Raw genomic sequence first — 14,365 nt, 5'->3', positions numbered from 1 at the left:
GCTTTTGAGGAAAGCTGTTCCTCAGTAATGCTGTTTATTTGTTGCTTAAGGTTTCCAAGCGATCAACAAAAGGTAGTTCTGTTCATTTCTAAGAGTTGCCAGTCTGCAGCTTCTTGGAACAAGTTTTCATGAAGTCTTGTGAAATGGATACAAGTCATCAGAAAGAAAATAACCAAAGGATGGGTCTGAAAAGGCAGGGTCCTGTAGCTGAGGAGGAGCTGTGCACCAGCAGCACAGTTTGGGAGCTGACCTGCTGGAAAGCAGCTCTGCTGAGAATGACTTGGAGGTCCTTCTGGACAACATGCTGTCTTTGAACAGCAGTGCCCTTGTGCCAAGAAGGCCAAAGCTGTCCTGGGATGCATTAGAAGAAGCATTGCCAACAGGTAATCCTGCCCCTCAGTTCTATTCTAGTGAGACCACATCTGGAGTGCTCTGTACAGTTCTGGGCTCCTCAGTACCAGAGAAAAATGGAGCTCCTGGAGCTGATCCAGTGGACGTCTACAAAGATGATGCAGGGACTGGGGCATCTCTCTTAGGAGGAAAATATGAGAGAGATGACTGAGAGGGGACCTCATCAGTCTACTTAGGTGTCTGAAGGGAGATGTTAGAGGATGGACCAGGCTCTTCTCAGTGGTGCCAGGCAGTAGGACAAGAACAATGTGCAGAGACTGATGCACAGGAAGTTCCACCTGAACATGAGGAAGAGATTCTTTACTGTACAGTGACCAAGCACTGGAACAGGCTGTCCAGAGAGATTGTGGGGTCCCCCTCACTGGAGATGCTCAAGAACTGTCTGGGCACAATCCTATGCTGTGTGCTCTGGGATGACTTGCTTGAGCAGAGAGGTTGGACTGAATGAGCCACTGTGGCGCCTTCCAACCTTACCCATTCTGTGATTCTGTGGAAAGTTCTTCAGTGACTTCTAAACTTCTCCCAGTTTCTAGAGAAAGTTGTGAATATTGTGTGGACTCAAGTCCAATAGCAAATAAAGTGGATATCCAAATCAATTACATGTTTGCATCTACTGTAATTTTTAGGTGATTTGTGTTTCAATAGTTGTGATTAGAATGCTTAAGGTCACTTCCCTGACCTTGCCACAAAATGTCAGTCTTTTAAAACTCAGTACCTTTTGAAATAATAATTTAGACTTTGAGGCCAAGGACATCTATGCCAATACTCAGGGCAAACACTGTAGTGAAACTACTGACTATTACAAAGAAGAGATGCTGAAAATTTCGAAGCATTTTTTAAGTTTTAAATACAGTATGCAAAATGAAGTTGTTCATATTAATGTCTGGGCAGTTGCACAGATCAGTAGACTGCCATTCTTCCAGGTATATTCAAAACTATAAATCTGAATTTTTTGTTAGGTTAGTAGTCCTTTGCTCAGCATAGTGACATACTGTAATTGAAGTGCTTGAATATTTATTCATAGCAGCACTTGCATGCAGACAATTACATTAAGGACGTGATTACAAAGTAGCCAAGTATACTGAGAACTCTCAATAGCTAGTAATAGTTCAGTAAAAATATGGGAAAGATTCTATTACTTTTGTTCCCTTCTTTAAGTTATATAAGGATTAGGTCATAAAAAGCTAAATCTGCAGCTCATTAGACGAAATACTTTCTTCATGTTCTACATCTTGGACTTCTTTTTATGAGAGAAGGATAAATATTTCTGTTTTGGGGCTCATGTAATTGCAAGGAAAATTGTCTTCATCCTTTTGCTCACAACCTGAAGTCACATGAAGTCTCTCTTACAGCTACTACAGTCACTTCTGTATTGCCACATTAAAATTATTTCCTGCTCTTTCTTCCCTTTACGTTATTTTGCTATGTTCAACTGCATTTGCAGAAGTCTAACTGTTGTCAGGCTGTAGACACAGAACTACTGTCTTTAAAAAATGTGCTCTGACACAGAAAGCTGTGGAGCAAAGTTTGCTGGATCTTGGGCCCCCAGGTGACAAATATTTGTCTTTGAGCTGGTTTTTTGTCTTCTTAGAGTAGAGCAAAGCAGTGTTGTTGGTTCTGCTGCCATGCAGCTGAGGTTTTGATTTCCATGTTTCCAACTGCAGCGAAGAACTGTAATAGTGCAAGTATTTCTTAAAGCAAAAGGTTCTCCTTTGTGTGTGGAGGAAATTGATGCTAAGCATTTATTCCCCCCACTGAATATTAAAGGCACACCATGAACTTAAAATGCTAGAGACCTGAGGTTTTGGTTTTTTCTTCTTTAAAAAACTGTAGTGATGGCAGTGGTTTTTCTGCACGCTTTTGTGGTTTGCTGTTCTCCTTTCAATCCAGAGATGCTCTGTGAAGGACTTGCACAAGGTGATTCTCTTCTCCTTGATAATCAGGTCAATCAATTGACCATAAAGCATTATTAAGCACAAGAGACTGCCTGATTGCCTGAGGAGGAATGACAGAGGGAGAAGAAGCTAGAGGAGGGCCAGGATACACTGGGATTTAATAACCCACTACCTGTCAGCTGAGTGGCAGAAGTTGAGCTGTTATCCTGGCTGGTTGATAGGTAAAATGAGTGGAGTAAATCAGTTGAATAATTAAATCAAACGTCATTTTTCTTCACCTTCATTTGGAGTGGGATCACATAGCTCACCTTTTTCTTACTTACCAGCTGAATCCTGTTAGTGCATTGTGAGCTGCTTGTTTGTTTTATACCCTCTTGTATTTAACAACAGTAGGTAAATCAGGTAACGAGAGAAGTTTTTTTCCCCCATATTTCTTTGACTGGACCTATCTGAAAGTTTCAAAGTCAGACATTAGTCTTCACCTGGTATGTTAAAAGTGTCTATATATTTAGTAGCAAATTAAGCTTCATAAATTCTCCTCTTTAGTTGTTTTCAATTGTATGCTGCTTCTCATGGCTTGTATTTTTCAGTTATGACATTTATTTTAATCCATTGTAAAGTTGGATCTCTGAATCATTTTTGAAGAGCTTCATTTTAAACTGTTCCACAGTTTAAATTATTAGTATTAGATTGCTATGTTCCTGGGAAAGATCTGTGATAAAGGAATGCATTTATTTTCTCTGAGTGATCTAGAAATAAGATAGTTTTGTTTGGAAACAATTAGCTACTTGTGAGAAACATGATTTTGTAGATACTTGATATATTTAGTACTTAATTTTTATTACTTTTAGAAAGCCACAGTTCAGTAAGACTACTGTATATTGGCTGCTTAACAGAAAAACTGACATAATAATTTCAAAGTCGGTATGTGGTTGATTAATTTCCCTTTAAAGCAATTCTCATTTCATCTTGGTTTCTTGCTCTGTGGGATACTGCCATACTGAGATATGTGAAATACTTGATAAGGAAGGTGTGCAGTCAGCTACGACTGCCACAGCCAAGCATTTTCCAGCTTTCATGGCGTTAGAGAGGACATCACAGGGAATTTGCACATAGTGAGGAGGAGTGATAAGCGGGCTCTTCCAAGTTTGTGGTGAAAAAAATAAGGAAAGATTGGTGCTTAGCTTTCCCAGGGAAAGAAAAGGAGGTTGAACATTATGGAATGAGTTGTCCTCTTCATCTTCTAGTGAAGAGACCTTCAACCTCTATTCTGATTTTATCTACTTGTGACCAAATACAGCATTTTATTTTTTTTTATTTTGTGTTCAAGTCTCAATTTAGTACTAATTTTGGAGCTGTTAGAAAATAATAAAGTGGCAGTTTTCAAAAGTGTGATGCTAATTGATTTCTTCAAGGACAGGGAAGCTGTGCATGGATTACTGCTTCTTGTCATCAGTGTGTAGCCTATTACCTTTGCATCAGTTAAACCATCCATTAAAAGACAGATAGTAAAGTAATTGGCCTGTGCTGAGAGTTTTTTACTGCCTGAAGAACTTCTAACAGTACAAAAGAGTCAGTAGTGCAGGTGAAATCTTTCCTTCGTTGTCAGAACTGAAACCAATACCCAGTAGGAACCGCTTAAGGTATGGAACAAACACAGAAAAAATTATAGCCTACATGGACGGGCAGTGCATCTTATTTTTCTTTTGGAACTTCATAGAGCTCCTCTGCCTGTTTATCCTTTCCCTCTACCCTGAACTGCAGAGTCCATCCCTCTCATGGAAGAAAGACAGACTCTACTCACTTGTCTCTTGCCCCAATAGCAGCATTAGACATATTCTGGTCTTTAGTTTACAGCACACATTTCCTAGTTTCCCATCCTGTGCTCTTTGAGAGGTAGTCTTCTCTTTCTCCACTTAGTTACTTCATGATGATGGAACTATCAATTTTAACCCCTCTTCCTAATCTCAGCACAGTTTTGATAGTCAGTGTGAGTGTTGGATGCTAAACATCTGTATCTTCCTTCTGACATCATTCTTGCCACTGGAGCATCTGGTCTCTGGTCTACAAAATAATAACTAATAGATTATGTCATCTGAGCAGCATTTTCTGAACCCACTTCCTTGCCTATAGCTAACTCACTTGGATTTGAATGAATGACTTTGTTTAACGTAGCATTTTAAACCTAATGATCCAAATACAGATTTTTTGTTTTGCTTTTACTGGAGTAGAATAATAGTGAGTGTAGAAACAAAAAAAAACTTGCTAAGTTTAAAAAAACCCAAACAAGCCCAGCCAGCAAAACCCACTGTTGGCAATATAATTTTCTTTTTAATCTAATGAGATGAGATGAGATAGATGAATATGAAAGCTGGGTCAAAAAGCTTATGTAATTTTCAGACCCTAAATGTAGCATGGTGTAATGACACAAAAAGATTGATCTCTCTGCACATGTTCTGGTAGAGTATTTTTGTTCTGTTTTTATTCTGTGCATGCAATTTCAAAGCTGGAGTACCCTCTGCTTGGAAAAATGGTCTTGCTAATATTCCTGCCTTATGCTATGTGCCAATTTAAATTGACATGTAGCATTTAGGCTTCTTTATGATTATAGTCTGGGTGTGGGGTCGTTTTGTTTTCTTCTGTTGACAGAAAAATTTCTGTGTGCTCATTGTTAAATTTACTTTTTTTTTTTTTTTAATAGTAGTGGAATGGGGTGATGATGTTAAAGCAGTGTCAGAAGATGAAGCCATGGTGCTGGTGAACCATCAAGCTACGGGTGACGTCTGCACTCTGATGATGTGCCTTCAGGATAAAGGCACGGTAGGCTGCATCCGGGGCAGGGGGTGGCTGCTGTGTGTGCTGTGTTCCCTCAGGACTGCTCGCATCCCTCTGCTGCCCTAAGGGCTCACTTTGAGGAGTTAACCCACCAGATCATCTCAGGAGGGAGCTTTTGGTTTGGATTTGGTCCAGTGTGGCAGCCAGTAGCTTGGAGCAGGTATAGACCCTGAATGTTGTCTTTGTAGAAGGTCAGATGTGAGCTGAGTCACTGTGCATCCAGTCAAGGTTAACACAGAAGGAAGCAGATCTCCTAGGAGGTAGTCATGTACTTGACTTTCTCCTCTCACCTCAGGCCCCCTGTGCAGCTCAAGACAAATTTGCTCAGACCAGCACAGGTCTAGCTTCTTGGTTATGACTTTATTCCAGCATGGAAAGTTAGAGCAAGCTGTGTATGGGATTTTGGTAGGAGTGGGGGCATGCCAAAGATGCCTAGCTAAGGTCAAAATTCTTTGAGCTCTTATTTCACAATCCCTTAAGTGTTTCTTGGTGAGAAGTGTAACTAATGTTGATTGTTTCATGCATTACTGTTCAGAAAATTAATACCTAAGGAGTGGAAACCGGAGTATAGGCCCTGAACAGGAGATGAAATTTATGTACAAATCAGGAAGAAGGGCATGTGTGCGTGATTAGGATGGGAGGCATACCTGTCAAGCTGAAAAAAATGCATCAGCTGTATCTGTCTTAGTGTTGTCTTCTTTCTTGAAGTGTCTTAGTGTTGCTTCCTTCATCATACCCTGAAGGAACAAGAAAACAAGAACTGTTTTTTGTTGCATCTGCACAATTTGTAACTGGCACTGTTTTTCTTAGTGCAAATTAATATATTTACAGGTACACTTACGTTTATCAGTGATTTACCATTTTTTAGAAATTTTTCCAGATCTTGCTTATGAGAGCAAAGCTGATTAAAAAAAAAAGAGCAAAAAAAACCCCTTTTATACAACACAATCTCACAAAGTATGAAAATGGTACTCAAGATGGAGTGGAGACCTTTCTTTCTTTCTACTCTAGCCTAGAGCAGGCTGTCTTAAAAGTACTTTTGATTGCTTTTATTTATTTTGGAATTGAGGGAATTTGGTATATATGGTATTCTGTGCTGTACCCAAATGAGTAGAATGACAGAAGAAACTCTGTAATTTCCTTCATCAAAATTGTACATAGGACCGTCTTGTGGTAAAGATAAGACTGTGAGGGTGTAGTCCTGTGGATATGTATGGCATATAATCTTGACCACTAGTTCATAGAAAAAAGTCTAAGTCGTGCTTGTCCCATTTGACCCCATAGCTTAAGTATTTCAGTCAAGACAGAGTAAGTTTCAGTGAATGTAGGAGGTGCTAAAAATGGAGGAAGGCGCTGAGATCACAAATAATCTTCATCATGGAAATTATTAACTTCACATGTTTTCAGAAAATCAGAAAATCCCTAACATTGGGATTTTGCCCTTTAAGTAGTTGCAGTCATTGCTCTTGGAATGTACATGTCCAGAGCTTAGTATGGCTTTGATGTTTTTAGCCAATAAAGAAATAAAACCCTACGAGCTTCAATATGTGCTTAAAATACAGCATGAGTAGTACAAGTGGCTGAAAATAATGAGAAAGATCAAGATAGTTTATCTTTGCTAGAACTTGCTGGATCAGGTGCTTTTAAATAGCATGCTTCATATTTCTGTAGAGAATTGTCTTTGTGTGACTGTGAAAGTACTGGAGGAAAAGAAACCTTCCTGTCCAGAAATAATCATTATACAGTGTGAAAATGCTTAAATTAGTCAGCTTTCCTTAAATCCAGTTTAAACTTAACATGGAGTCCTTCACAAGCTTGAAACTCCTCTGGCAGCCAGATTGTAGTTTTCAAGAATTCTTTTTTGTTCAGGAGGGTTAAGCTTGTGCCAGTCCAGAACTTCTTTTGCTTGCTTTTGCCAGCCAGTACAGACTAAAAACAGATGTAAACTGCAAGCACTTACAGTTCAATGCTGCTTTAAAAAAAAAAAAAGTTCACTTAAGAATCAGAAGTGTTCAATTTAAGGTTCTATATTTTTCTATGTAGTGAGACAAACTCATCAGACAGTCTTGCAACTTGACAGTGTCCCAAGGGTGGTGTCAGGAACCATGATGGCATATTTTTCTAGTATTTTATAAATACTTTGATACCAGTGAGAGTGTGCTTTAAGTAAACTTAATCTCACAAAGCAGTAAGATAAAATACATGTGCTGAGATATTTCTGGTCTTTTAGATTCACTTACATGAATAAGAAAAAAATTATTTCTTACTAGAGAAGTAGAACTTTAGCTAAAAATTAAAATTTTAGTGGAAGGACTGGTGGCATTGTTTGATTAATACATTATACTGTAATATAAAACAAACAGTAAAGTTTCAGATAAAACAGAAGTAACCTAATTATGCTTTTATTAAAGTTAAGAAATTGTTCCAATTTCTTTGTGAAAGTAAGAGTTAAAAAAATTCAGTAACTTGTAGTCTCATAAATATTTAAGATAATGTGTTTAACAGAAAGAAGTTAAAATGTTGCGATTACTGCTTTCTAAGGGGATTAGGACTGATAAATGTGGGGTTTTTTTCTGATTTGGAACAGAAAGCAGTGCCAGGAAGGGTGCAGTGGAGACAGAAGTGCAGCCTGCAGTGGTTTGCATGCAGATTTCAAGGTGTGCTTTTTCAGGTTTCATTGTTAAGTTAGAGGTGCTTGAAATATGAAAGTCAGTCTATCCAGGTTGTTTCGTTACCTGTGTAGACTGAAGTGGGTCTGTGGAGGCATCTAAGTTTTCTTATATTTTTTGTGTTTAGTTGGTAAAAGCTTTTTCTAACTTCTGAACTTACTTAACCAGGAAGCATGAACGAAAAAGGACCTGAAGTGGCATCCAGAAGTTCTTTGAAACCATCAACAACAAAACACAAATTTTGAATTTGTGTTCAAAACATTTTTGAATGTCTTTGTTTAAACCTCCTTGAAATGCAAGTGATAAGAGGCTCATCTCATAGTTGTTGTTTCATTCCTGAGGATACTAAATAGAGGAGTCACTACATAGAAGAGTTACCAATAAAATTTTGCAGAGTCCTCTATTCTGCCCTTGGTAGCAGAACAAAATGAATATCCATTAATCTCGTTTGCCTTTTGATTGCAGACAAGATAACTGTGTCTTATTCTTTGAACTGTTTTTTTGATTTGATATGTTAGTATGTGTATGTATTAATTCATACATAAAAACACTTTCTCTTTGTACTTACCATTGCCTAGGCTTACAGGCAGATTTATGATCACTGGGCTCTGAAGTTTGTCTCTTTGTAGCCCACACACAACAGACTGTGTGTCTTAGTTACAATTTGTGTGTCACACTTATCTTTGACAAAATCTCATCACTCCTCAGAAAGACTGAGGAAGCTTAGGGATGCTAGTTAGAAGCCCTGTTAGAAGCCTTAAGAAGCCTAAAGCAAGGTGAGATGGACTTCAGACTTGGAAGAGCAGTGATCAACTTGCAGGATAAACCCACCATTATCTAAAGAAAAAGTATAAAGTGGTATGGCAGAGGAGAAGCAGTAGCACTGCTGGGCAAGAGTGCCTCATCCAGAATTGCCATAGAGCATCTGGGTCCAGTGTTGACTCCTCAAAAGACACGTTTTCTTTCCAGCAGAGCAGAGTGTTAAACTCTCTTATCTCTTCCAGTAAAATAGATTACGTTGGTTTAGCATCTTCTTGATATAATAGAACAATAGTTGTCAAAATGCCAAAGTAGTAGATGAACACTGGCAGGCCTTGAGTACTGCTGCAGGCTAAATCATTATTACTGGAATTTTGGTGGTGTTTTTATTAAAGGATGTGGTTCCCTACACCAGCCAGTCACCTTTGGGTGATGGGTGGGCATGGGCTCATTGTAGTGCCTTGAAGAGCAGTAACACCTCTGAGTGATGCTTTTTTAAACTCTTGTCCTTAGGGCACACCTTTTCTTTCTTGATTTTTTCCACAAAGCTTTTTAATTTACTGAAATTGAAAAAATATTAATGTCTGCATAGAAGAATTTGGCTTTAAGATCCTCACTTTTATTTAACACAGGCCTGGAGAGAGCTGTAGGATAAATGATTTTGCCAATATTAGTTACAAGTAAGGAACTGTATCTAGGAACTAATTTTCGTTTTGTCACTCACATAGTGTGCCTTTGGTCCTTTGGATGTATGACATCTAGTAAGGAATACCACTGGCAGACAGGAAGGGATACTAGCATGCTGGTTTTGCTTCTTAGGCTGCTCTCTTTTGTGTTTTCCTCAAAGTGCATGAGAAAGATGCGAAGCAGAAGGTGCTTGAATGATCATCTGACCACCAGAGAAATGTCACAGTCCTTCAGTACTGTCTTAGGTGACTTCAGTTTCACTGAACTTGCACCAGTAGCGATGTGGCCTCATAACACAGGGAAAAGGCAGCCTAGCCTATGATTTGGAACATGTCAGAGACACTGGATTTTCCAGTTTTGGAGAACTGCTTCCTACCCTCTCAAAAACTACATGTAGGAGAGATCGAGGAAAAAGACCTCATGAGAAAAGCAGCTTTTCCCTTCTGTTGTTTACTTTGTTGGGAATTCTCCTATTTTAAATCTCTAAGGATTGAACAGGTAAAGTAGCTGCCCTCACTGTCCTGTAATAAGTGATGGTCAAGTGAATTGATCAGCTCAACCTCTGTTTTTGCCTTCCTGCTGTGCTGCTTGACTGGGATGAGCAGCAGGATCTGTTTAAGCTCTCAGGGATACATGTGGCTGCTCTGCCGTGGCTAAAATTGTAGAACTGTATATTACATAACAAAAAGGCAGCTATTTAATTCTGCTCTCGAGGGAGAAGCATAGCACCTGTGCTGCTTTATGTTTTGGACATAAAGGATATTATTCTATTTATTTGCTAGCTGTATTGCTGTTGTAGGAGTTGACAAGAATGTGACCTGTATATTCATAATCCATAATTCTCTGCACTTGATAATTCACTCATTTTTAATTTTTTTTTTCACTTTTCAGGTTGTCCGTCAGATGATGTGGCTGATGGATCATATTTTTAAGTATACGAACTTTGGCATTGTGTCTCTAATCCATGGAGACTTCTTTATAAGACAGGTAAATGCAAACATATTATAGTGCTTTGATTTATCTTTATATATTTTGAATACTGTGGTGTTATGGGACTTACTTATCACCTCCTGGTTGGTTTGCATGATGAAATAGCTATGCTGTAAAGTGTATATTTGGGGTGGTCTTTGTTCTGAAGCTACTTTGTTTTCCAAGCTATTTTTATTATTTGCATAGACACAAATGATTGTGGAATCCAGTTGTGAAGGGAGTCTATTGTGAGAGAGGTGTACAAGCAAAATACATGGGCAGGCATTTTTATCTCTGGTTCTGAGCACACCTCTCATCTTTCCTTGGTGACTTTGAAGCCATGCAGAGAGTCTGGTTGGGTCACTGTTCTGGCTGTAGAGTTTCAAATTAGGAAAGGCAGGACCGTCCCTTTTGATGGTGACATAGTAGTGGATCAATCAAGGTGGTGATGGACCTGTGTAAATAGTAATTAATTCATTCTTGAAGGTTAATTATTATTTGAACATTAGGAAAGAATGTCTGTTGAACTCAGCATCTCAAATATTAATGAGTGAGACCCTCAGATTATTTTATACAGTTTGGGTAGGGTTTTTTGTTGTTAGGTGGCTGTTGATCAAACTGCACTCTCAAAGTAGAAATTCAGGAGTAGAAATTCATTTTCAAATGAAAAGCATGAACCTGTTGCCAGTTATGAGAACTGCAATATCCATCATACATGTTTTTTTCCTCTCCTTATTCCTTTGTCTGGACATAAAATGTGTGGAGAGCCAGAGAGAATTAATGAATTTTCACACTGCAGAGAAGAAGTTAATTTACTCAGAATGAAATAAAGAAATGCTTAATCACAGCAGTACACAGCTGAAGTGAGATTTCTCACTAGAGAACATAGAGAACACTAGAGGCATAGTTAGAAAACCTCAGGCAAAATTAGATAAAACAAAGGTCTCTAGAGGCACACAACTGTGTGTTGTGAGAGGATGGATGGAAGGAACAGGGTTGGATGCTTTGTAAAATATAAATCTGTTCCAATAGGTAGAATTTACAGTATGCACGTTTTGAGGTCCGCAGGGTTGTCACCTTGTTAGCTATGATTTCTGAATGTGGGGTTGCAATTCCAGTCACAAAACCAAACCATCACTGAAGCACTTAGCAAAAACTAAGGCTTTTCCTCATTTTTGTAAAGTGGCTGATGTAGACAACATCACAAATACAATTATATCATTGTGAGTCTAGAGATAAGCCAGTTGAAAATAAAATGTTTCTAGGCTGTTAGCCTTTGGGTGTGGCAAAATACTTCATGTGAGTGAGTAATGGTCCTTTGCCTAACTCTAGAAAGGCTTTAGTAATATTTGGGTGGTTATGGTTCACTGTTCTTTTCTTAACTACTGTGCTATCCTGGAGTCCTGTGGTCTGGTAAGAAAGGTCTGGCTTAACTGAGGATTTTTATATCGCTTTATAATTGCATTAATATGAGCAGACAGAGCCTCTTCCTTTCCCCTCATGTGGTCAGTCAGAAGTAATGGCAATGGTGAGAATTAAATGTAGGAGAAACACTTTCACAAAACTCACCTTTAGTAAAATACTGTCATTCAACCCCACTACTCTTCCCCTCTTCCTGTGACCAAAAAAACCCAACTAGCCACCAAACAGTGCAATGTTTATGGCATTTTTTCTGACATTTCAGAAAATTAAAATCACCTCTGCTGAGGAGAGTTCTAATTTTGCCCTCCTATGTCTTTTGAGTGATTTGACAAAGTCACTTTGGAGCACTCAGAAATGCTAATTAGTGTTAAGAGATTCCTCTGAAAATTTGACTAACTTGGTGCATGCAGAGATGGGAAGAGGAAAGATTGTTCCTGAAGATATTTCTGCAGTAATTAAAGATGTATCTTACTGTTCTGAAGAAGTTGTCTTAATGCATCAAAGAGGAGAAGTGAGTGGGTCATTGAAGCAGTGCAGGTCTGAGTGAGGTCTGTGGTTCTGCTGTGGTACCCCAGCTGAGGCCTGGTCTGTACACCTCCAGTAGGTACTCTGAGGAGAGCATAGCTTTTTATTCTCTCAGGGGCTTATTTTTATCTCTGAAAAGAGAGAAACCTTAGAAACATTATAATTATGTCTGATGTTATCTCTTTTAAGCAATCATTTTATTTAGATAGCGTTTTATCCTTACAGGGGAGAACACACCGTGACCAGCAGCTTGTGTTACTCAAAGATCATCTAGAAAAATATTACAGGAGCCGCAATCGGAAATGGATTGTTTTATTTCCAGAGGGTGGCTTTCTTAGGAAAAGAAGAGAAACAAGCCAGGCATTTGCCAAGAAAAACAATTTGCCATTTCTTAAACATGTCACCCTGCCAAGACTTGGGGCAACACAAGTAATTCTGAAAACACTTGTAGCTCCGCAAGAAAATGGAACTCCATCAGGTGGAGATGCAGTGAGAAAAGGTAAAGATCACTGTATGGGTATAAAGCAAATTAAATGTCAAAGATCTGAGTTAAGAAAAATGTTGTGTAGAATTGGTTTCTTCAAATATCAAATACATTTATAATATATTTTATATGATTTCATAATTAGTTTTAGTTCTGCTAACTTTATTTTGATGTTGAGACAAAAAAACCCACCTTAGTTTTAATTTGATTAAGTCTGTGGTATGGCTGCATGAGTGCTTGGCTTGGCTCACATAATGGGTGAAGCAGATACTGGAAGAGGCATCCAGAGTGATCAAGAAGGTGATCATCTCCTTTCGGCAAGATTGATGGTTTGCACTGGTTTGTGACAGCATGGAACTGTAGTAAAAAGTATTTCTGGAATATGCTAGCTATGTTCATATTTTTATTCCAGGCTTTAAAACTTTCTTTGCATCCACTGCTGTATACTTTATTCCTCTTCTTGAACTATTTCCCACTGAGTTCAAGTTCTTCTGTTCTGTACAGATCTTTGTGTTGCCTGTCCCTGTTGTTGCTGGCGTTAACTGTCGCTGATCACTAGAATTGAAGGATTGTTTTGGCTGTCATATCAGAAGAGTTAAGAAAGAATAAGAATATTCCTGCAGCATTATTGTTCTGGGGTGTCTGGGCTATAGGGGAGTGTATAGATGGGCTATAAATAATGCCTATAGTTATGGGATGTGGTGCTTTATTCTCTGTTTTTAAAATTAACTTCTTGGCATGTTCAACAGCAGGGTTAACTTCCTTGTGGATTTCTGTTACTTAATATAGAAACAATGGATGGGGGAGTTGTGGTAGTTTCTTATTGATGGGTGGTGCTGGTGTGTCCACAGCCAAATTTTGATAATCATTTAGTAACTTGAAACAAAGATCCTTACTAAGGAAGCCACATATGCAGAGTACTTTTGAACTTCAGACAGAAAATAATCCAATTTCAGGGTTAGCAAAAACCCTTGTACAGAAATTGCTTTCAGATTTTTAGTTTTGAAGTTATTCTTGTCAACATAAGAAATAATTGAGATTATGTTGTTGCAGTAGTGAAGGTAGGATTTAAAATAAGCTGAAAAATCAAGCTGTGGAATGCATCAGAGTGTTTCTTGTCGGGCTACATGCAGAAAAGAAAGGCTGAAGAAAGCTCTTGTGGTCATAAAACATTTTAAGTTTAGAAGAGAGAAACTGAATACTGAGTCCTTGTTAAAAAGTTTAGGTTTTTTTGATGAGAAAAGTTTGGCCTATTCCTGTTCTATTTCTTGCTGTCTTAAAAGGGTATGGAGAGTAAGAAGTTCCCTAAATTAATTATAAGTTGTGTGGTTCTGCAGAGAGACCAGAGGTGCTTATCAAATACTAATTTCATATTTTCCTATTCTTTGGTTGCTATCAACTTAGCTGAAATCAAACCTGGCTGCCTTTTTTTTCCCCCCCTCTTTGAGTGGCATCATTCAGACTCTAGAGAAATGAACATTTGATAGTAGTTGACCTAACTGTATACAAAAATAAAGGAATTTCTCAGAAATAGAATGGAGCCATATTGTCCATCCTACTCAAGGAAAGATAATTGGGCAAAAATAGGAATGAAATGTGTGGGTTTAGCTGTCACTCTTTCATAGTAATGGACTTGGAAATGTACTGAAAAGGATGAAAAAATGAAAGTAAATTTTATATGCTAGGGAAAAGTAGTATTTGATACACAG

General features: G+C 38.3%; 1 protein-coding gene across 3 annotated transcripts in view; it reads left to right on the top strand.

The window, feature by feature from the left end:
* The window catches only part of LPGAT1 (lysophosphatidylglycerol acyltransferase 1), a 61,457-nt gene that overhangs the window by 22,725 nt on the left and 24,367 nt on the right, over positions 1–14,365 (top strand). For all 3 annotated transcript variants that reach the window (XM_058834716.1, XM_058834715.1, XM_058834717.1), the window contains 3 exons: positions 5,008–5,126; positions 10,148–10,243; positions 12,398–12,671. In XM_058834716.1, coding sequence (XP_058690699.1) covers positions 5,008–5,126; positions 10,148–10,243; positions 12,398–12,671 — 489 coding nt within the window. The remainder of the gene's footprint in view (positions 1–5,007; positions 5,127–10,147; positions 10,244–12,397; positions 12,672–14,365) is intronic.

The sequence above is a fragment of the Poecile atricapillus genome, chromosome 3, assembly GCF_030490865.1.
Source record: "Poecile atricapillus isolate bPoeAtr1 chromosome 3, bPoeAtr1.hap1, whole genome shotgun sequence".
In the NCBI taxonomy this organism is placed as follows: Eukaryota; Metazoa; Chordata; class Aves; order Passeriformes; family Paridae; genus Poecile; species Poecile atricapillus.
The sequence above is the reverse complement of the archived record's forward strand: the minus strand, read 5'-3'. Positions and strand labels throughout refer to the sequence as shown.